Source organism: Phodopus roborovskii, unplaced genomic scaffold (assembly GCF_943737965.1).
Source record: "Phodopus roborovskii unplaced genomic scaffold, PHOROB, whole genome shotgun sequence".
In the NCBI taxonomy this organism is placed as follows: Eukaryota; Metazoa; Chordata; class Mammalia; order Rodentia; family Cricetidae; genus Phodopus; species Phodopus roborovskii.
Window position 1 is genome coordinate 119,165 of NW_026125537.1, and position 23,436 is coordinate 142,600.

At 42.4% G+C, this 23,436-nt stretch overlaps 1 protein-coding gene across 1 annotated transcript in view; it reads right to left on the bottom strand.

Moving 5' to 3' along the window:
- Polr3a (RNA polymerase III subunit A) overlaps positions 1-23,436 on the bottom strand; it is a 49,561-nt gene that overhangs the window by 9,371 nt on the left and 16,754 nt on the right. Inside the window, exons 13-29 of the mRNA XM_051176685.1 lie at positions 21,503-21,630; positions 21,222-21,360; positions 19,805-19,969; positions 17,344-17,516; positions 16,316-16,427; positions 15,362-15,480; positions 14,674-14,811; positions 12,808-12,978; positions 11,536-11,649; positions 10,379-10,465; positions 10,216-10,298; positions 9,083-9,253; positions 7,868-7,961; positions 7,585-7,677; positions 6,052-6,216; positions 5,360-5,524; positions 5,035-5,166 (exon numbers count right to left, since the gene is read on the bottom strand). Coding sequence (XP_051032642.1) covers positions 5,035-5,166; positions 5,360-5,524; positions 6,052-6,216; positions 7,585-7,677; positions 7,868-7,961; positions 9,083-9,253; positions 10,216-10,298; positions 10,379-10,465; positions 11,536-11,649; positions 12,808-12,978; positions 14,674-14,811; positions 15,362-15,480; positions 16,316-16,427; positions 17,344-17,516; positions 19,805-19,969; positions 21,222-21,360; positions 21,503-21,630 — 2,249 coding nt within the window. The remainder of the gene's footprint in view (positions 1-5,034; positions 5,167-5,359; positions 5,525-6,051; positions 6,217-7,584; positions 7,678-7,867; positions 7,962-9,082; positions 9,254-10,215; positions 10,299-10,378; positions 10,466-11,535; positions 11,650-12,807; positions 12,979-14,673; positions 14,812-15,361; positions 15,481-16,315; positions 16,428-17,343; positions 17,517-19,804; positions 19,970-21,221; positions 21,361-21,502; positions 21,631-23,436) is intronic.

Below are 23,436 nucleotides of genomic sequence, written 5' to 3' on the forward strand. Positions count from 1 at the left end.
CCCACATGAAGAAAACAGAGGATAGTCACATAAGAGAATTAACAGCCCAACTGAAAACCTTAGAACAGAGAGAAGCAAATTCACCCCATAGGAGTAGACACCAGGAAATGATCAACTTGAGGGCAGAAATCAACAAAATAGAAACCAGGAAAACAATACAAAAAAAATCAATGCAACAAAGAGTTGGTTTTTTGAGAAAATGAACAAGATAGACAACCTTTATCCAAGTTAACGAAAAAGCAGAGACAGAACATGCAAATTAACAAAATCAGAAACGAAATGGGGAACATAACAACAGACACAGAGGAAATCCAGACAATTTTCAGGTCATACTTTGAAAATCTGTATTCCACAAAAATTGAAAATTCAAAGGGAATGGACAAGTTTCTGGATAACTATCACTTACCAAAATTAAATCAAGAACAGACAAACAACTTAAATAGACCTATAACCCGCAATGAAATAGAAGCAGTCAACGAAAGCCTTCCAACCAAAAAAAGTCCAGGGCCACATGGATTCAGCGCAGAATTCTACCAGACATTCAAGGAAGAACTAATACCACTACTCCTCAAACTGTTCCACAAGATAGAAACAGAAGTTTCATTGCCAAACTCTTTTTATGAGGCCACAATAACTTTGGTACCCAAACCTCACAAAGACACAACTAAGAAAGAACACTACAGACCAATATCCCCGATGAACATCGATGCAAAAATACTCAATAAAATACTGGCAAACCAAATTCAAGAATACATCAGAGAAATCCTCCACCATGACCAAGTAGGCTTCATACCTGGAATGCAGGGATGGTTTAACATACGAAAATCTATCAACGTGATCCACCATATAAACAAACAGAAAAAGAAAAACCATATGATTATCTCCCTAGATGCGGAAAAAGCCTTCGACAAAATTCAACACCCTTTCATGATAAAGGTATTGGAGAGGTCAGGGATAACAGGAACATACCTAAACATAATAAGAGCAATATACAGCAAACCAACTGCCAACATCAAAACTGAATGGAGAGAAACTTAAGCCAATTCCTCTAAAATCAGGAACAAGACAAGGCTGTCCTCTCTCTCCATCTCTCTTCAATATCGTACTAGAAGTTCTAGCTAATGCTATAAGACAACAAAAGGAGATCAAGGGGATCCAAATTGGAAAGGAAGAAGTCAAACTCTCTCTATTTGCACATGATATGATAGTTTACATAAGCAATCCAATAAACACTACCAGGGAAATCCTACAGCTGATAAACACCTTCAGCAAACTAGCAGGATACAAGATAAACTCAAAAAAATCAGTAGCCCTACTTTTTTCAGATGACAAAGAGACAGGGAAAGAAATCAGAGAAACATCACCCTTTACAATAGACACAAGCAACATAAAGTATCTTGGTGTAACGCTTACCAAACAAGTAAAAGACCTATATAATAAGAATTTTGTGACTCTAAAGAAAGAAATTAAAGATATCAGAAAATGGAAAGATCTCCCATGCTCTTGGTTAGGTAGGATTAACATAGTAAAAATGGCAATCTTACCAAAAGCAATCTACAGATTCAATGCAATCCCCATTAAAATCCCACCACAATTCTTCACCAACCTTGAAAGGATAATAATCAACTTTATATGGAAAAAACAAAAGACCCAGGATAGCCAAAACAACCCTATACAATAAAAGAACTTCAGGAGGCATCACCATTCCTGACTTTAAGCTCTACTACAGAGCTATAGTTCTGGAAACAGCCTGGTGTTGGCATAAAAATAGACAGGTAGACCAATGGAATCGAATTGAAAATCCTGATATTAATCCATGCACCTATGAACACCTGATTTTCGACAAAACAGCTAAAATTATACAATGGGGCGAGGACAGCATCTTCAACAAATGGTGCTGGCACAATTGGATGAGTGTGTGTAGAAGACTGCAGATAGACCCATGTCTGTCACCATGCACAAAACTCAAGTCCAAATGGATCAAAGACCTCAACATCAATCTAGCCACCTTGAACCTCATAGAAGAGAAAGTAGGAGGTACCCTTGAACAAATTCGTACAGGAGACCACTTCCTGAACATAACTCCAGGGACACAGACACTGAAAGAAACAATTAATAAATGGGACCTCTTCAAACTTAGAAGCTTCTGTAAGGCAAAGGACACAGTGGGCAAGACCAAACGGCAGCCCATAGACTGGGAAAAGATTTTCACCAATCCTATATCCGACAAAGGGCTGATCTCCAAAATACACAAAGAACTCAAGAAACTAGTCAACAAAACACCAAATAACCCTATTAAAAAATGGGGTACAGAGCTGAAGAAAGAATTCTCAATGGAGGAAATCAAAAAGGCTGAAAGACACTTAAGAAAATGCTCCACATCCTTAGCTATCAGGGAAATGCATATCAAAACAACTTTGAGATACCATCTTACCCCTGCCAGAATGGCTAAAATTAGAAACACCAGTGATGACTTATGTTGGAGAGGATGTGGAGAAAGTGGAACACTCCTCCACTGCTGGTGGGAGTGCAAACTCATACAGCCATTTTGGAGATCAGTATGGCAGTTCCTCAGGTAAATGGGAATTAGTTTACCACAGAACCCGGCAATCCCCCTCTTAGGCATATACCCAAAGGATTCACATCCATGCAAAAAAGACATCTGTTCAACTATGTTCATAGCAGCACTACTTGTAATAGCAAGAACCTGGAAGCAACCTAGATACCCCTCAATTGAAGAATGGTTAATGAAGATGTGGCACATCTACACAATGGAATACTACTCTGCAGAAAAAAAATAATGGTATCTTGAAATTCGCAGGCAAGTGGATGGCACTTGAAGAAACCATCCTGAATGAGGTATTCCAGTTACAAAAAGAGGAACACAGTATGTACTCACTCATATATGGATTTTAGATCTAGATCAAAGGATCACCAGCCTATAATTCACACCACCAGACGAACTAGGATACAAGGTATATTCTAAGAGATTCATATAAAGTCCCTCACAGGACTGGGAAGGGACAAGTCCCCCAGAGCTCAGGGGAAGTGGGGGGGGTAGCGAATGCAGAGAGAAGTAGGAGAAAACGAGAGGGAGGAAAGGAGAACATGTGCGACCAGGAAGATTGAGCCTGGTTAGGAATAGAAGACAGGAAAGAGAGAGAGAGAGACAGAGACAGAGAGAGAGAACATAAAAGAGGGAGCCAATATTGGTTTGAAGATAAAACTGAACACAAAGAAAGGTCTAGAGAACTACAAGACTGCTCCCAACTAACAATCTCAGCTTCCATGGAAAGGCTATCATAAATGCCCTTCCCGGAGATTGAGATCAACAACTAACTTCTCCATGGAGCCCTCAACTAATACCTGTTGAAAATAGGAGCAAACACCCATACATAAACACTGAGTCGAACTAGAACCCAGAATCAGATGGAGAGGACAAGACCATGCGGCAGAAGCACATAGAGACAGCTGACCTGAACAAGGAGGAGCTAACAGGCCACCAGACTGATAGCTGAGAAGACAGCATGGGACTGACTCAGGCCCCCTTGAATATGGGTCTCAGCCAGAAGGACTGAGCAGTCTAAGAGACCTCAGACAGTGGAGCCAGGATGTATCCCTGGTGCACAAAAGGACTTTGCGAACATGTCTCCCATGGAGGGATAACTGCCTTAATCTAGAGACAGGAGAGAAGGCCTAGTCCCTACTTCACAGGACCTGTCAGATCTACATGACCCCAACTGGATGGCATTCCCCTACATATGGAATTAGGGTGGGGGGGATGTGAGGGGAGGGTGGTTAGAGTGCATTTGAGAGGGCAGAGAGGGTAAAAGGGAGGGAAGGAGGGAGGGAGGAAGGGAGGGAGAGAAGGAGGGAAGGAGGGAGAAAGGGAGGGAGGAAGAGGGAACTGGGATAGACATGTAAAATAATAAATTAAATTTAAAAAAAAAATGCTTTGACTCCAAAATTTAAGTTCAAGGACAAGTTACTGGGGAAAAGGATTTCTATTTTTGTTTCAACAGAAAATGAAAAGATGTGGATTCCTTCCAGACTAATGTGGTTTGATCACGCCAGACCGCCTGAAACAGTGTATGAGGTGATCCTACATTCAAAACAGCTGGACAAAGCAGCCTTACAGACTACAGCCAGGATATCTGAATCTTCTTCGAATCCCCCAAGACAGAGCCCCTTACCAGCAGGAAGTAGTTTGGAAAGAACGACGCCAAATTCCCAAATATTGTGTATAAATGTTTGTTTTCATTTAATTGGACTTTGTTATATAAAATTAAATAAAATAAAATAAAATAAAAGACATATTTGTCGATACTAGTTTAATTTTTGGTGCTGGAGATGAGCCCAGGAACTCAGGGATATTTACCATGACCTTGTTATACAATTAAAATACACCTCTTGTTCCATAATGTCCTCTAATGCAGTATAGGCTTATCAGGAAAGGGTCATGTAAACACAGTGCACTACTGTATGGGGAGGAACAATCACCCATAGAAGCTTCCACCTACTCCCTCCTGAGAGCAAAGGACTTTAATCTCTCTCTCTCTCTCTCTCTCTCTCTCTTTGTGTGTGTGTGTGTGTGTGTGTGTGTGTGTGTGTGTGTGTGTTGCGTGCACACACATGGCCCATGAATGCTCAGCAAGCATTCTACTACTGAGGTACACTATGGCTACAGAAACAGCACTAGGAATGGGTTAGGGAACCGTCACCCCAATCACCATGGGCATCCTGGTTTTTGTAATGGCCTTTCACCTGTAGAATAAGACTCAGAACATGGACAAAAGCTGTGTTCAAGCTTTTTTTTCTCCAGTGATAGGCTGTGCTGAAATTCTCACACTGAGAATTTACCAAAACAGCTGACCCCATCAGCACACTTCGGCCTTTGGTTGGTGACACCTTACTTTCTGTCCTGGTCAGTCCTCACAGAAGTTTGCTTTATATGCCATACATGCTCTCTGGGTCTGTTTGCCAGACAGTGGATCTCAAGACCCCCAACCACCTGGAGCTTCCCTTATCTCACACCTTGTAGGTCATCAGGTCAGAGAGCAGCATCACATGCCTCCTGTCAATGCTCATGCCATGGTTGACCATCGTGTACTGGATCTCGTTGATGATGGTTGTCCGAGCAGCCTCAATGCCCAGAGTTTTCTCCACCTACGGAGAGCCAGGAGTGAGTGGAGACAGTCCCTTCTGAGAGCTACCTCATTCCTACTTCTTCCTCTGTCTGACAAGCATAAAGCAAACACTGCTCTGTTACAAAACAGATTGATGTGTAATTGTTGTGTTTGGGGAATAAAGAGAGAATGTCAGGGTCAGGAAATTGCTGGGTATTAGCAATGAATGGTACCTCATAGGTGTTATTGGAAGTGGTCCGGGTGCCTTTCACACCATGTGTGGCCATGACTGCCCGCAGATTGTCACCTTCTACTAGAAGCTTGAACTTCTCCTTTCCACTCTGCTCATCGATATGGATGACAGCTCTGGACACCTCTGGGATTCCCTGTACCACCACCTACATTCAACACAGAATCTCAAGATGCTGCAACCTCTAGGTCCCAACTGAGGGGCTCAGAAACAGGGCTGAAAATGGGCTGGTCATCTAGTTCATGCCATTCTAAGCCCCATTATCACCAGCAGTATGTATATTCCAAGAGTACCTAGGGAACTGCTTGGGATTAAAGGAAAGATGGTTCAGAGAATTGTACCCAACCTACAATCAGCTTGAAGAAAAGCAGAAAGAAGACTGGCAAAACAGATTTGCAGTCTTAGAATTAAGTATGAAAGTTAGCTGAGGGCACAATAAATAAAGGAGCCTACTACCAATTCTGACAGCTAGAGTTTGATCCTTGGGACACACAAGGTATAGCCAACTCCCAAAAGCACACCACCCACTCCCAAACACCCAAAATTAATAAGAACCAGACTGACCCCATGGACATATGACCATGAAGAACTGGGGTGGCATCCTTGGTCTCTGTAGTGACCTGGTTCCCAGGCGCACTTAATGACTCTCTTTCCACAGGAGGATGTTTGCCTCACCTTGGGTAGATCTTCTTTCAGAAACTGCAGCACATAATACATGGAGCTCTTGCTGTTTTCCCTGGGGGTGACACACACCACAGCCTCACCATGAACAGCCACATCACCAGGCTTCACTCGGAGCTTGGATGTGCAGATGGAGTACCGCACTGTCTCAGCATTCACCTGCAAAGTACCAGGGAACACTTCCAATGGACATCTGCAGACTTCTTTGACAACTGCTTTCATCCTTGATGTTATGATGGCTTTTTTCCCAATGGCATGGTTTCTCTGTGAAGCTCTGCTTGTCCTAGAACTCCATGTGTATAAACTCACTGTGATCTTGAACTCAGAGATCCACCTGTTTCTGCCTGGCTCATGATGGTTCTTGAAGTCTTGGTAGGCATGTTTGTGCCACCTCTTCCATCACAAAATTGTTTTATTTTGATTCATGTGTATGTTTGTATGTCATCTGTGTGTAGGTACACATGAAGCTAGGAAGAGGGTGTTAGATCCCTTGGAGCTGGAGTTACAGGAGGCTGCGAGCTACTCTATGTGTGTGCTGGAACACAACTTTTGTCTCCTGGGAGAATAGAAAGTGCTCTTAACAGTTCATCCAACTCTCCAACACCACAAAATTTTGATACACTATATGTTATGTTCAATACCTGTGTTTGATTCATAAATGGCAGATTCTTTTTACTCAAAAAATGAACATTTTCCTCATTGAAAATGCATGCCCAACCAATGGCAGCAAACAGAACTAATGGAGAAAGTTCTGAACTATCTGGAGAACACAGGCCAGGAGGACTAAAACATTGCTGTTCATGTGCTAAACTCCCAAATGTAACTTCATTTTTCTGGTTCCTAGATAAATCTCAAGATCTTGTACAAGCAAGGCAATTCCTCTACTAACAGTTCCTCTATATCAATGCATATAAATCAACTGTGCTACCAGAGTCATAAGGTCCACAGCAAGATAGACTTGACTACCATGTGGGAACCACAAGACTGTGGCACTTGAGAATGGCTTCCAGAAGACTTTCAAGGCTAATCAGTTAACAATTAACTACAGTTCTCAGTCTGTAATCCCTACCCATGCCAGGTGATCCCCCCCCCCCCCAGATACATGGTTACCAGTCAACTGTTATCTATGTCCACAAACACCAGTATGAGGGGTCAAGTTAACCCACCAACTGGAAACACCACAAACCAGCTAAGTTCTGTTCTGAGGACCCACAGGTGAGTAAAGTAGAGATAGCCCAGCTCTGGACATAGCATGTAAAGATGGACACTGAATTCAAATATCCTGTGATGATGAACCAACAAATGTAGATCATACTCACGCCAAGTCAAATAGTTTCTTACGATGTTATGTCTTGTCTGTATCAGGGTCAACTCAGAAGGACATGACAGTTAATGCAGTGACCAAAAACAAAGAGCAGCCAAGATCTTTACACTGCTTCTCTGCCTGCTGAATGTTCCCCCTGGTTTGTCAGTACCTGTCTCAGAACGATAGGATCAGCTCTTCCACATGGTAACTCACTGACTCACCTCTAGTCTCAAAAGTCGGATCCGTTCCAGGGACAGCTTGACAAGAATAAAGCAGTCATCAGGAAGAAACACTTCTTCAATATATTCTGAGATCTGCCATGTCAAAAGACAAAGCATTAGTCTTCACTCTTATATTGCCTCTTACACCACAGGCCTAGACACATGCCTCACCAAGGCACAAGACCTCTGAAACAGGTCACATCCATAGCTACTGTGCCGCTTCCTCAACACTGCAGAAAGGAACTTTAACAACATTTCCTTGTTATCAAAAGGTATTCCTTACCTCTCCCAGGAGGGTTTTCTCAATTCTGCCTTTCACTAGGCGGGCATAATCCGCATCGTCATCTTTGTCTAGCTGTGCTGTGATAATTGGAGTGCTGCAAGAAGGAGAAAGGATCAGAACATAAGGAAGTGACCAGGATTGTGTGAGAGAACTGAGGCTACTCACAAACCATGAGTACTTTATTAGAACTCACTTTGGGAAGATCTGCAACAAAGAATTTCATGAACCTCTCACTAAGACTAACAACTAGTTTCAGGAGACTCTAGGTGCCCACTCCATCCAGAAGACGGTTTAGGAAAATATCCTGATGGAGGGACTCTTCCCTCTTTGGCTTTCTGGAAAACTAAGTCCTCATGCATTTCACTTCCCTCTGGTCTTATCCAGCAACACCCTTGCTCCTCTGACTACCACTATCAACTTCCATCCTCATAGGAGACAGTATCCTATGAACACAGGCCTTTTGGGACAGATCTGAGTAGCCTGTAGGAGGCAAACAGACCTCCAACCACCCTGGATATACACAGTTGCTGGTCTATAACCAGGAGCAGCCATTTATCATTTGATGTTATTTTTCTGAGAAACTTAGAGAATAGGCAAAATGATTTTTTTACCCCTAAAAACATGATGTATCTCTAGTGCTAGTCTCCAGTCTTTTGAAAACCTGATTGGATCACTAGGGGCTTACACAGAATGGCTACAAACTGACCATGAGAAAAATCAATCAGAGCTACTTAGGCATGAAGCAATGGCAACAAAGAGATGAAATGTCTACTGACTTAGTGCTTAACACTGCTAACTCATTTAATATTTTCTCTTTTTTCATGTAACTAATAGCCAAAAAAAAAAAAAAGCAGGGTGCAGGAGACAAGGTTCAGAGGTTGAAAAAACTGGCTGCTCTTCTAGAGCTCCTGAGTCTGATTGCCAGATCCCACTGGCAACCATCTCCAGTGGGATCTGATGCCCTCTTCTGGCTTAAAGGCCTGCATGCAATTAGAGCACACATAAACATAAAATAAACAAATAAACAAACCTTAAAAAAAAAATAAGACCACAGATTCCATTTTGCTCAGTTTTGTCTTGAGCAATACAGACACTGATCAACACAGCAAAAAACTTGCCCTCTGAATGCCAGACACTGCCCTATTAACAATTCACAGGCATTCATGATACAAGCACCACTGGTCCTCAAGAAACAAGCCAGGGAGCAGCAGATACCTGATGGCCTTGGAAGCGTTGATGATCTCTTTGATCCGTGGCACACCCAGGGTGATGTTCATGGAGGCTACACCTGCAAAGTGGAAAGTCTTCAAGGTCATCTGGGTGCCTGGCTCACCGATGCTCTGTGCACAGAGCGCACCCACTGCAGAGCCTGGCTCCATCTGTGCCCTAGAAGAAAAAGGCAGAGAAGAGGATATGATGCAACAGTGAAAAGGACAGAAAAGTTGCTGGGTGCCAGCTACTGGTTACTGCCTCTTACAAGAAAATTATATAAATTCTGTTGGGTTTACTGCAATTGGCCACACAGAACAAGAGCTTCCTCATGGGCAAAGGATAGCCAGGAAATTTCCTTTGTAAGTCTTTTCATGTTAAGGAGACCCCAGATGCAAGGCATAAATCTTCCCAAGCCTGGCAGTAATGCTGGGACAGTGTGTTTGATTTTTTTGGTTTTTTAAAATTTATTTATTTATATTTCATTTGCATTGGCATTTTGCCTGCATGTATGTCTGTGTGAGGGTGTCAGATGATAGAGTTACAAACAGGTGTGAGTTGTCAATGTGGGTGCTCGGAATTGAAGAACCCAGGTCCTCTGGAAGAGCAGCCAGAGCTCTTCACCACTGAACCGTTTCTCCAGTCCCTGCTTGCTAGATTTTATTATCAGCCTGACCCAACCTGGGAAGAGACTGTGAATGAGGAATTTCCAGATCAAGTTAACTTTGGCATGTTTGGGGGAAGATTTTATAGATTGTTAATTAGATGGAAGACTCACCCTAAAATGGGCGGCATCACTTTATTGGCTAGGGCCTAAATTGTGTAACAGTGAAGAAAGCTAGAGCATAAGAAGCAGCAAGAAGACAACATAACATGTGTGTGTTCCATTTCTCTCTGCTCTTGAATGTCAATGTGACGTGACAAAGTGAGTTCTTCCTGCCTTGACTTCCCAGAAGTAGACTCTAATCTGAAACTGTGAGCTAAAATTTCTTCCTTCCCTAAAATGTTTTTGATAGAAGATTTTATCACATCAACAGAGATGAAACCAGGACAGACAGGATGCTGAACCCAGTAAGACTATCCCAGACACGAGAGTCCTGCATGGATGCCTAGCAGTCTAGGGAAATTAGCATGCCTACCTCATGTACTTGTCCCTGCAAGTCTCCAGAAACTTCTCTATTTGGGTGGGGGTGATACGGTCCAACTGGTACAGCACACGAGGCTGGAAAGATGAAGCCAAGTGCACGTCAAGACTAGCTACCTGTGAAACACTGTGTCCTAACATGTCCAGAAAGACCTTACCTCTGTGGTGCCATTATCATTGATGCCATATTTATCTCTGGTTTTCTTGATCTTCTCAGACACCCCTTTAATAAATGTTTTTATTTCCTGAAAAGATTATACAACATACATCAATTATATAATTCTCAATGATTTAGACAACACAATCATTCTGCAACCTTCAACAATGGAACAGTGAACCATATCTTAGCAACTGCTAATATAGGATCAAGGATGCAATGTGAGTATTGGTTCTCTTACACAGTGCTTGTTAGGAGCCTCCCACTCTGGGGAAGCTGATACTTTGCTTAAGATGTCTCACTACCAAACCTTTTCCCATGAGTCATCTTGGGCTGTGAAGGCTTCTTTGGAAGCATCATCAATCACTCTGAGCATCACTGTCTCTGTCGTATGGTTACAGCTTCTCATGATTGCTTGGGCTAGTCAATTCTTTTTCTTTTGTTTCTTTTTGTTTGTTTGTTTTTCAAGACAGAGTTTCTCTGTGTAGCAGCTCTGATTGTCCTGAAACTCAATTTGTAGACAAGGCTGCATCCTGGTGCTGGGTGGGACTTAAGGTGTAGAAACCATGCCTTGCTCAATTAATTTATTGAGAAGTAATGAGACATGGAGAGTAACCCTATAGTTCAGATATCTTTCTAGATAGAAATGTCTTAAGAGTTTGTTTGTTTGTTTTAATTATAGGAATTAAAGTCTCAGAAAAGGCTGGAGAGATGGTTCGGCAGTTAAGAGCACAGGTTACACACTTCCAGAGGATCCAGGTTCAATCCCCAGTACCCATATAGTCAAAAACAAAAGGTAAACCAAGGAAACCCTCAAAGCACACCATGATGAAGGCCCCCAAGAATAGGAAAATGCAATGGGTTTCTGATCCATGATGGAAAGAGACTGTAATCTGAGATACATGGCAGTCACTAATAACAGATGTTTAGAATGGCTGCAGAATGAGTAAAAGAGTGGACATGGAGCTGTTAACATGGCCCACACAGACCAGTTCTCTGGATTCTTTTTCCAACTGAAAGAGAAGACATTAATTCTTCATGCTGGCTAGTGAGATACTGCCCAGGACAGAACAAAAACCACATTAAGACCTTGGCTTATAAAATGCAATGGGAAGCTCTTGACAGACCATGTTCTCAGCACCATGGGACAGACCCTACCTGCAAGAAGTTGTCTTGGCAGCAAAGGAACTCATTCTTCTTCATGATGGCCTCGGTAGTCAAGGTGAGCTCGTTCTTACTTAGAGCAGGTTCACTCTGACACGGGAACACTGCCTGAGTACAGAAAGGACATGGCATTACATATGCCTTTTGAGGGGGGAGGGAGAGTACTAGGCAGAGGAATTTACCAGACATAAAACTACTCAGTGACTTTTTAACAACCTTTGGCTCTCTTTGCTAATGAACTCTATACTGTTCATGTGAAAATGAAAACCAGATAAACAGATACTCTGCCTTTTGTTTGTCTGTCTGATCAGGTAGCTCAGGCTGGCCTCAAGCTCACTAACTCCTGCTCCTCTCCCCTCTCAACGCAGGATTACAGGCTTTAACTATCACCCCAGTCAGGAATCTCCACCTTATTCAAGGAGTTCCACTGTAATTAGTGAGTATAGATCTATTACTTCCCAACTGGATTCCAGCCAAGAATAGTATTAAAAATGTACATTGCTGTAGCCAGGCCTCATGGCCCACCCTGACATCTCAGCTACTTGGAAGGCCCAGACATGTTGATCACATGTTCAAAGCTTGCCTGTTTGCAGAATAAATTCAAGGCCAGTTTGGGCAGCTGAGCAAGACCTTACCTGAAAATAAAACAGTAAAAAAGTAACAAAGGATCAAGGTGTTGTTCATAGTAGAGCTGTTGCTCAGCATACTCTAGGCTTATGCCTAAACAACTTCAGCACTACAAAAACCAACCAACCAATTTAACATCTCCAGAGGGGAAGTGTGTCAATACTCCTCAAGCTCATGGGGTTTCCTCAAAGTTTTAGTGGTTTCTGATCCATTCTTAACTGGTGGCTTCTAACTACTAGAAACAACTTTAAAAAACATCTCAGCAGAACCACCTTCTGCAGCTAGAAGAGCTGGGTCAAAAGGCCCTAAACTGAATTCCAGATGAATCCTGTCTAATTTATCTTCAAAAAGAGTGATTCCAAATCATATCCTTGGCTACAGAATATGAAATGAGACTTCTGTCCAACACTCATGATTTATAAACTTGTCTTTAGTCCACTCCACTAGATGAGCCATGGCCTTGTCCACTGGCATCTGATATGGGCTAACGATAGGCTCATGAATGAAAACAGAGTAACAAATAGCAAGGTACTAATCTAGTAGTGAAGCAGAGATGACTAAGTAGAAGTATGGTACTACCAAAACATATGACAAAGCCTCTTAGAAGACTGTACCCCTCAACAGAGTGATGTATCTCACTTTGATGTTGTCGAGAACCCTTTTAAACTCCAGAGGCTCATCTTTGCCCTCCATGGCAGCAGGGTCTAAGCCATCTCCTCCATAGATGAACTGGATGACGTCACCAGTGGAGCTCCGCACTGTCAGATCGTACTGGGAGCAGAGATCCTCCAAGGATTTGACCAGCCTCCTCTGCAGGAAGAAAAGAAGGCTCAAGTGCTGGGGAAGACTGCTTCACAGCACAGAATCAGACTTGCCATTCAAAATTTTAAAGGAATAGGTCATTTGTTTATTTGTTTGCTTGCTTTTTATGGTGCTAAAGATGAGCCCAGAGCCTTGAGTGTACTAGGTAAGCATTCTGCCAATAGGCTACATCCCCAGACCTAGGTTACAGGTACCTTAATTACATCAACAGCACTTTATTAGATATCCCGTAAGAGTCCCTCCCTTGTCTGAGAACAGCAGGGCCACAAATGCCTCACTAGCCTGGGCGTGGAAGTCAAGTCTTCCTGCAACAGAAACCTCACCAGACCCAAGAACTCTGCACATCTCTTTCAGGGGCTGCTTAGCCTTCCCACTCAGCTCTCTGTGGTACAAACTAGTTTTTATATACATTCAAGCCAGGGTCCATGCATACGTCTATACAGAGAACCAGATGTAAGCCCTCTTTTGGGAGAGAGGAGGAGGAAGCAGAGAGAGCAATAGACTATGAATCAAGGACAGTAGCCATTTCTCCACTATGTTTGGGAAAACCTTCCACCACCAGCCAGCAGTGTGACTCTGGCCTAGAGAATGTGAGAAAACTTAGAAAACAAATTTGCCAGAACCTACTCCTTCTAGGTTTACATGGTGCTCTTGGAAATTCATTCTGCATATGTCAACACCTAAGTCACAGCTCCTCACAGGACAAATGGAAAAAGCATCCACAGTTTTTGGGTTTCTGACAAAAGTAGCACACCTCAAAAACAAACAAAGGGCAATTCCCAGCAAATATCTACAGCACCAGGTGATAACAAGCAAGGTAAGACAGGACACTGTCTGGAACAGTGTCTCCAGCCTATCCTTCCCATATCACCTGGACAGACAGGACACAAAACTGTATCAAGCATGTGGCCCAACATCTTGTCAAATTTAACTTGTGTCATAAATAGTCAAAAAAAAAAAACAAAAACAAAAACAAAAAAAAAAAAAAAAAAAAAGAACCATTTTGTGGGGCTAGAACTGTGCTCAGCAGTTAACACACTGGCCTAGAATTAGGGAGGCCCTGAGCAACCCTGAGCAACACAAACACACAGGGATTTTCTTCCAACACACAAAGCTACTGATGTATCAGGGAGTGGAAATGACCATGGAATCTGAAAAGTAATCCTCTGCTGCGACCTAAAGAAAGACCCAGAGGGTCAAGTTTTATAGCCATTTTTAAGTGTAGCAACAAACCATGTCACCCTGAAGCTGTAATTCCTTGGAGCCATGAAAAGGATGAATAAGGAGACCTAAACAGTGGCAAGGTAAGTTGCAAACCTCTCAGTAACTAGTGAGCACTTATCACCCCCACACCCCAGTCATGCTAGAACAGTTCAGGGAGGCTGATTGATCAGTTCCAGGCTACAAGTTGAGCACTCCCCTCTAGGGGACTTAGCCACCTGGGACTCTGGCCTAGTCTCTTCCTTTCAGAGTACACAGAATTATCTAAATTGGGTTACTATTTTGTTTGTTTCTCTAGTTCCAGAGCACAACTTGTCTAAATGATCCCCTTCAATACCAAGATGGGGGTAAAGCACAGCTCTTGTACAAAACACAAACAGGCACACACACAATCACAGAGAAGGTGAGACTAGCACTCACACAGCACTATTGTATATTGCTAATGACAGCTCCTCAAATTACCTGCATGTATCCTGTTTCAGCCGTCTTTACAGCAGTGTCAACAAGACCCTCTCGACCAGCCATTGTGTGAAAGAAAAACTCAGTAGGTGTTAAGCCAGAGTAAAAGCTATTGGCCACAAAGCCTTTGGCAGCAGGAAGCTAAAGAGAGGTAGGAAAAAAGAAATCAAAGAGGATTCAGGTCCAAAATTCTAAAATACATCTACCAAGAAAATGTAACCCTGCATATACCCATACATACCCAAGAACTGGCAAGTGCCCTATACCCTTGCGTATAGGAGAAATAATTTGAACACACCATCTTTGCTGGAGTACCAGTGCAGGTAAATGACACAGAACAGGCAAATGGGAATTGGAGCTGCTATCCCAGAAGTGTTAACATCCTCTGAGGGCATTTATTCTTTGGAAAGCCGGCCTTCAAGTCATCCTTATTGTGGGCCATCCCACCTACCTCCAAACCAGAATCACTTGTAGCTAGAGCTACTGAAAATGAAAACTAGTGATTATGGTACAACTCTGAACAGGCACTTCAAATGGGTGAAGGCTCACATGAAGTACAACTCAATGCCACAGCAACACATCCTATGTAAACACCAAGTGAAAATAACCAATGGCTTTGGATCCTGGTAAATGTGTGTTCCTCAGGGGATAATCTAGACAAATAGATCTTCAAGTTTCCACTGCCATTTACCTTTGAATGCTTCTCAAAGTGAGGCAAAGATCTGTTTTCAAAGCCATCTGGAACCCTGGAGCCACTGATGGCTTGCTGTCCCACACAGGCAATCATCTGTGATATGTTAATGAAGGAACCTGGGAACAGGTCAGAAATGTAAAACTATACTGGAAACAATAACAGACGCCAGGTAGAACAGAGGGATAAAATAAAATGTAATACAGCACAACCCTTATCCTTAAAGTCTAGGAGTTCAAGGGTATTGAAGGACAGAACAATAGTAATAGAGGCTGAACCAAGGAAAGGGCTCAGGGGAATGTGCATATGTGGGGTGGAGAGAAGGGCCACTAGAATCTTTCAGATGACTGTCAGATTGGCTTCTTGACAACAGAGAGAAGGGTGGGGAGAAGGAATATGAATGTGTGTGGAAGAGTAAGAGAAGCAAAGATAGAAGAGAGGAGACCCCAGGTGTACACCAGGAGCAAGAAGTAGAACACTGAGTTAGATAACCAAGTTAGATAGCTAGAATTTTATTTCATAAAGAACAAAAATTATAGCAATAGAAACCCCGAGGTTCTGAATTTGAGCATGGTATTATGAAACTTAATGCTATAAGGGTTTAAGTAAATACGAAGTTAAAGAATTTTGTCACATCTAAGCTCAGTGGTCCTCAGCACCCTAAGAAAAGAAAAAAGATTGCTATATCACTATATCTATTACTAAAAATTCTCAGCTTTCTTCTTTTCAACACCAACTTTGATCAGAGCACCTTCAAACTCAGAAATCCAGCCACATTACCAAACAGCGTCTCCAAAAGACTTAAACTGCCCCACCCAAATCCAACAAAAGCTCACTCTTTCATAGTTTAGAGACAAGCTCTTAAAGAAATGAAGGGCCTCTATAAAGTTACAACCACCAAAGATGTGTTCTAGAGCCAAGCCCATGGCAGGGCACACAGCCAGCTTAACTCACCTTTGGAGCCACACAGGGCCATCGTGAGGGGGCTGTTGCTCTTGTCCAGCTCTCGGAGGCAGGCACTACCAGCGTGGTCCCTGATCACAGACAGCTCCTTCAGGATCAGGGCCTGCAAGGAGAGAGGAAAGAAACTGCAGTCTTTGAGGAGCCATGTTCTGGCTCTGCAGACCACTAAACTTCAATCTAACATTTACAGAAAATTTTAGAACATTCCAGCAGGATGTCAGATTTCTAATCAATGAATACCCTGAATTCCCACAATCAAAGGCCAAGTTGTACAAAAATCTTTCTTATGAAAAGGTCTGGAATATGTGAATAGCAAATTATAACAAAATCCCAAAACATTTTCAAATTGTTCATGAAACAGAATATCTATCGCTATGTGTGACAGCACATGGACACACAGCCGTGTGCAGATGCACCCCTGTGGATGCACAATGCTCAAGTGAAGAACTTCTGGCTCTGCTTGTAGTCTGTCTGCCTCCATCTGTCTTCAATCTGCATGAGCAAAGAATGTCACACCTCACAATTTAAGGTGCTGAAGTTATAGTCCTACTGAGGCCTTAATTAATTTTCTAGGTGGGTATAGTGAGAAGCCTTCTCTTACTTCTCTGTCTAAAACTCAGGAAGATTGCAAAGGAGCTGACTTCCAGGAGATTGGTACACTCCTGTAAGCCCAGCACTCAGAATGGCAGATTGTGGATTAGAGACTATGTGTTAAACAAGAAAGTCTGTCTCAAAAAAACCTTCACAAAGAGAAAGATTTCTTCATCTTCCCATCTTTTTAGCCATTGTATAACTAAACTTGCCAACCAGGTTTTGAACCCTCTTTAGCAAACTATTTATATGATCTGAAAAGAAAACAAAACACTGGCTTTGAATGTCTGACTCATCCTCCAGGAGGTTGGGATTATAGGTGTATGTCAGCAGACCCAGCTAAGAAGACTTGATGCTTCAAGAGCATATCTTCTACACTATAGTGAGGGAAAGGTACAAGACACAGGTCATGAAGAGGACAGTCTCACCTCTAGAGTTTCCTCAGCCGTGCAGCCTGGCTGCTGCTGCAGCTTGCCTGTGTTCAGGGCTTCAATGTACTCATCACATTTCTTGTAGCCTGCATTTAGTAGCTCATATTTGGCCTTCAGCAGTCCCTGACCTGGTGTGACATCACCAATCCCGATGGAGAACCCACGGTTAGCTGAGGAAAAATTGGCAGGCAGAGCAAAAGAGTGATAACCATTATCAGTCAAGCTGTCAGATAGAATGTACCCCTGCTGCCTGTCCTTCTCCTCTCAGAAATCACTATCAAAGAAGGAAAAAGAGGAAGTGTAAGGCTTGGGTGTAACTCAGTGGAGAGAGTAGTATGTGAACCTGAGTTTAGTCCCTAATTGGGAGGTAAAAACGCAAATATAAATGCCATCTCTCGCAAACTGGGACTAAGCTGTACATGAGAAGTGAGTGGGTAGTTGAGTCTTAGTTGCATGGGAAAGGAAAGGCCCTTCCAGTATCTTCAGGTGGAGAACCAACAAGTCTAGAGAGGCTTGGAAGTGAAACCACTAATTTCTGCAGACACCAAGATGCAGAAATAAGGAAAACGGACAAAGAATCTGTGCAAGACACAGGATCTGGGCTTTGCTTGAAAGGCAGATGGCAGTTCACATACATCCTCAGAGAAGAGACCAAGCGTTCTGGATTTGAAAATACCAGTCCAGCCAGGTAGGATGACAAGAGACTGGAGAACTATCTCTGCAATATATGACAGGGAGCCCTGAGCCCCCTCCTTGTTTTCTTTTTTTGTTTGTTTTAAGATTTTATTTACTTATAATGTGTACAGTGTTCTGCAAGTATGCTTTTATGCCAGAGGAGGGCTCCAGATCTCTTTATAGATGGGTATGAACCACCATGTGGTTGCTGGGAATTGAACTCGGGACCTCTGAGCTCTTAACCTGTGAGCCATCTCTCTAGCCCTTTAGGGTAGTTTTTAATGTGAAATATTAAGAACACAAATACAAAAAGGAAGGAAATAGAAATTCAGAGAACAAATGTAAAAATACTCAATAAGATTCCTTCAGAGTAGTCAAAGTCAAATTTAGACAACAAAATGAGGCAACTACAGCCTGATGTGTTGTGCGTGCCTTTAGTCCCTGTACATGGGAGGCAAAGACAAGCAGATCCCCATGAGCTTGAGGCCAGTGGCAGCTACATAGTGAGATCTTGTCTTGAAAACATAAACAAAACAGAGGAAGCTGGAAGAATCCCAATGTAGATAAAAGACAAAGCCCCACCTTAACTGGAAAATTTTGTCAGAAATCCAAGACTTACCAAAGAAAACATTTAAAAATCAACAGAAATGATGAGACAAAAGGAACAAATAGAGACATAGATTTAAAAGAAAAAGGTAAGAAAAGCAAATTGATTCAGTAACTGGAAATGAAATTAACATTAAGTTCCAAACCAAAAAAAAAAAGTGGAGACTATCAAATTATCAAAGAAATAATGAGGAAATTTCCAGAAAGGAGACTATTGCAAATTTTTAAGAGCTGAGTGATTAGCACAAGAAATTAAAAGGCCTACACCAGGGCTACACTGTGAACTTTTCTAATAATATTAAATATAAGACTCTATTGCCTCCAGGATGGAAAAAAAAAGGTTCAACACACTGTGGGAATAGAAATGGTTGCACCCTTTCCACAGTACCTCTAGAAGCTACAATAGAACAACACTGAAAGACTTCCGAGGTAAAATATCCATTCTAAAATTGTCCATCCAGGCAAAGAGTTAGTCAAATATGAGAAGAATCAAAATAATATGGTTAGCAAGATGGTTCAGTGGGTAAAGATGCTTGCCACCACACCTGACCACCAGAGTCTGATCCCCAACAACCACATGGTAGGAGAAACTCCTGAAAGTTGTGCAAGTTGTCCTCTGACTGCCATACTCATGCTGTGACACTAGTGTATACACATACACACACTCACACACATTCTCTCTCTCTCTCTCTCTCACACACACACACACACACACACACACACACACAAACACACAAATAGCAATAAAACTTGGTATTTTGGGAAACATGCAAAACTCACTTGATTTATGCCACCCTCAAAGCAAAGGAAAGAACCATGTAAGCACAACAGGGCAATACTGAATCATTTGGTTGGGATGAATTAAGGAAGGCCTAGAGGCTACAGAGTTCCCCCTAGGCACCTGGGAAGCAGCCCACAAAGAGCTTTTTATGCAATACACCCTTTCATACATTCCACAGATTCTGATTAGAAAAACTGAAAATCAATTCCAATCTATCAACTTGTCAGTCCTGAGTTGAAGTCACTGCTAAATGCACAAATGACTTTGCATATTTTATCCTGTGTGGATGTGGGAATGAAACAGTGAAAGTATACACTGTCATAAAACACTAAGACTTTGCATAAAACACTAAGACCACAGCATTAACATAAAACATGAAGCTGCTGAGATACTCACATAGGTAGACAGGAGCCAGCCTGGCAAGCCGAGACATGGCATCGGCAGCCTCATTTTGTCCCCAGTCTCGTAGCAAGATGTAGAAAATGTTGTTCTTGGATCCTGACCCCAGGGTTCCTTTGTCCATGCTGCCACTCATCAGCTCGCTGTTCTGGATTGTAACATCTGGAAGGGTGATAATGGCAATGCATTTAAATGAACAATTATCTGGTTGAGAAAAATGCTTACATTCTGAAAATTCTAAGTACAGCCAAAGAATTTCTTCTAAAAACTTTGTTTTCTAGAGACTAGAGATGATTCAGTAGTTAAGAGCTCTTCCAGAAGTCCTGAGTTCGATTCCCAGCAACCACATAGATGGCTCACACCCATCGGTAATGAGATCTGGTGCCCTCTTCTGGTGTGTAGGTATGCACACTGTACACATAATACATAAATCTTTTAAAAAACAAAACAAGAAAACTTTGTTTTCTGTTAAGGCAACAAATATTAGAAAAACCAAAAACCTTCTAAAAGCTAGAACTCAGTAGCACATCCTGGAGGTTCAGGGCTAGTCCCAAGGCCATGCTAGCCAATGGTGTGGGGAGAACTAAGGAGCTTGTGCTAGACAGTAGCTACGGATGCTGGCTATGGGTACTGTTTTAAAGAGACCCAGGTAACTTGTATTTAAATCCTCTTTCTGATATATTCTACATAATCTTCATGTTAGCAAGACTTCTTTCTGACCATGTAAAGTCAGTTAAAGAAACAGTCAGTCTTGGGACAAGGTGTAGCTCTGTGATATCATCATGTGTAAAACCCTGAGTTTAATCCTCACCACCAAAGTAGAGTCAAGTGGGACTGTTCACCATGGAAGACCCAGCACTCCTGAATGTGAGACAGAAGGACTTCTGTTAATTCAAGGCCAGCCTAGGCTACAGTGTAAGACCTTATCTCCATTTAAAAAAAAAAAAAAATGCCTATTATTGTGCTGTTAGACAATGAACACGTCTTCTAAATGGCATGTAATAAAAATAATGATAAGAAACTATAAACCTTAAACAATCTTTGATGCCACCTGTCCCTTCTGCCCTTAAACTTAAAAAAAACAGATTGCATTAATTGATAAAACTGTTAAGAAGGACCATTCTGATCACTGGAACTCTGTCTAAATGACCCCTGCCTTCTAGAGAGACTAACACTGAGATAGAAGCACAGCTACACTTTCATGAAGAAAACACTTCCTTCCTAGCCCTTGCAGAAACAGTGAAGTTGCTCTTAGCAAAGCTCACTCTAGATTACCTGCTTGCTCCATGTGCCCTGGTCCTTCCCCTTCCACTCACAGGAGTTGTTCTGTCCATCCCATCCCTTCCACTCACAGGAGTCATTCTGTCCATCCCTTCCACTCACAAGAGTCGTTCTATCCATCCCTTCCACTCACAGGAGTCATTGACACAGAGGTCTTCCCCCTTGCCACAGTACTGCTTGCCCTTGGTCCGGAGATTGGCCCTCACTGGATTGTCATCACTGGGTCTGAGGATGATACTGAAGATTTGCTTCCCAGTCCACAGGGTGACAGGCTGGAGGAAAGGAGGCAGCAGATGAGGGCTGGGCTGGTCTCAGCAAGGTCCACTTCAGTAAAGCAAGAGGGTGCAGTGACTACCTGCAAGCCCAGCACAGTCCCTTCCATTCCACCAGCTACCCACACAGACCCCAACACACCTTTAGTATTGTTGGGGGTGGAAGGCGCACTTTAATTTTCTCATCCTTGCCAACCAGTATTGAAGCGATGATTTGGCAAGCCTTGGCTCGATCAAAGAAAGTGTCCTTGAGGGTGAGGAGGTAGGCACCTAAGGTAAAGAACCAGCACAAAAAAAGAAAAGGAACCACATGGGGGAACAAACAAACTTTCAACCTTCAAGTGAAGACAGAAAAATAAAAATAGAGGTGCTGACTGTGCCCCCAACTATCCAAAGTACGTCAAGTGGCTTTGCTTCACTCACTGCCTCATATCAGAGCTATGGCAGACTCTAGGCCAGATACCAGGCCTAGAAAACCTCCAGTTTCAGGATCAGCTTTGGCTGCATTAGAAGCTCAGAGTCAGCCCAGACCAACTACGGCTGAACACCCCCTACAAACTCAGCCTACAGGAAGCCCTATTAAACTTCTCCCAACTCAGCCTGTATGAAGGCCCTCTGAATCCTACCACTCAGACTACATGAAGTCCCCTGAATCCTCATTCAGACTACATGAAACCCCACCCCACCACCACTACCCCCTCAACCTCCACCACAAAAGAAACAACAGGCAATCTACAGATTCGATGCAATCCCCATCAAAATCCCAGCACAATTCTTCACTGACCTTGAAAGGATAATAATCAACTTCATATGGAAAAACAAAAGACCCAAGATAGTCAAAATAACCCTGTACAATAAAGGGACTTCAGGAGCTATAGTCCTGAAAACAGCCTCGAATTGGCACAAAAAAAGACAGGTAGACCAATGGAATTTAATCAAAAATCCTGATATTAAGCCACACACCTATGAACACTTGCTTTTTGACAAAACAGCTGGAAGTACACAATGGGAGAGGAAAGCATCTTCAACAAATGGTGCTGGCACAACTGGATGATGGTGTGTAGAAGACTGCAAATAGAACCATGTCTGTCACCACCATGCACAAAACTCAAGTCCAAATGGATCAAAGAGCTCAACATAAATCCAGCCACACTGAACTTCTTAGAAGAGAAAGTGGGAAGTATCCTAAAACAAATTGGTACTTCCTGAACACAACTCCAGTAGCACACACACTGAGATCAACAATTAATAAATGGGACCTCTTCAAACTTAGAAGCTTTTGAAAGGCAAAAGACACAGTTGACAAGATCAAACGGCAGCCCACAGACTGGGAAAACATCTTCACCAATCCTACATCTAACAGAGGGCTGTTCTCCAAAATATACAAAGAACTGGAGAAACTAGTCACCAAAACACCAAATAACCCTATTCAAAAATGGGGTACAGAACTGAAGAAAGAATTCTCAATAGAGGAAATCAAAAAGACTGAAAGACATTTAAGAAAGTGCTTAGCTATCAGGGAAATGCAAATCAAAACAACTCTGAGATACCAACTTACTCCTGCCAGAATGACTAAAATTATAAACACCAATGACAACTTATGCTGGAGAGGATGTGGAGAAAGGGGAACACTTTTCCACTGCTGGTAGGAGTGCAAAACTTGTACAGCCATTTTGGAGATCAGTATGGCAATTCCTCAGGAAAATGGGAATCAGTCTACCACAGGACCCGGCAATCAATCCCACTCTTAGGCATATACAAAATGATCCACATCCATGCAACAAAGACATGTGTTCAACTATGTTCGTAGCAGCATTATTTGTAATAGCAAGAACCTGTAAGCAACCTAGATGCCATCAACTGAAGAATGGATAAAGAAGATGTGGAACATTTACACAATGGAATACTACTCTGTAGAGAGAAAAAAAAAAAAAAAACAATGGAATCTTGAAATTCAAAGGCAAATGGATGGAACGTGAAGAAACCATCCTGAATGAGGTAACCCACCCAGTCACAAAAAGAGGAACATGATATGTACTCACTCATATATGGATTTTAGACATACAGCAAAGGGTC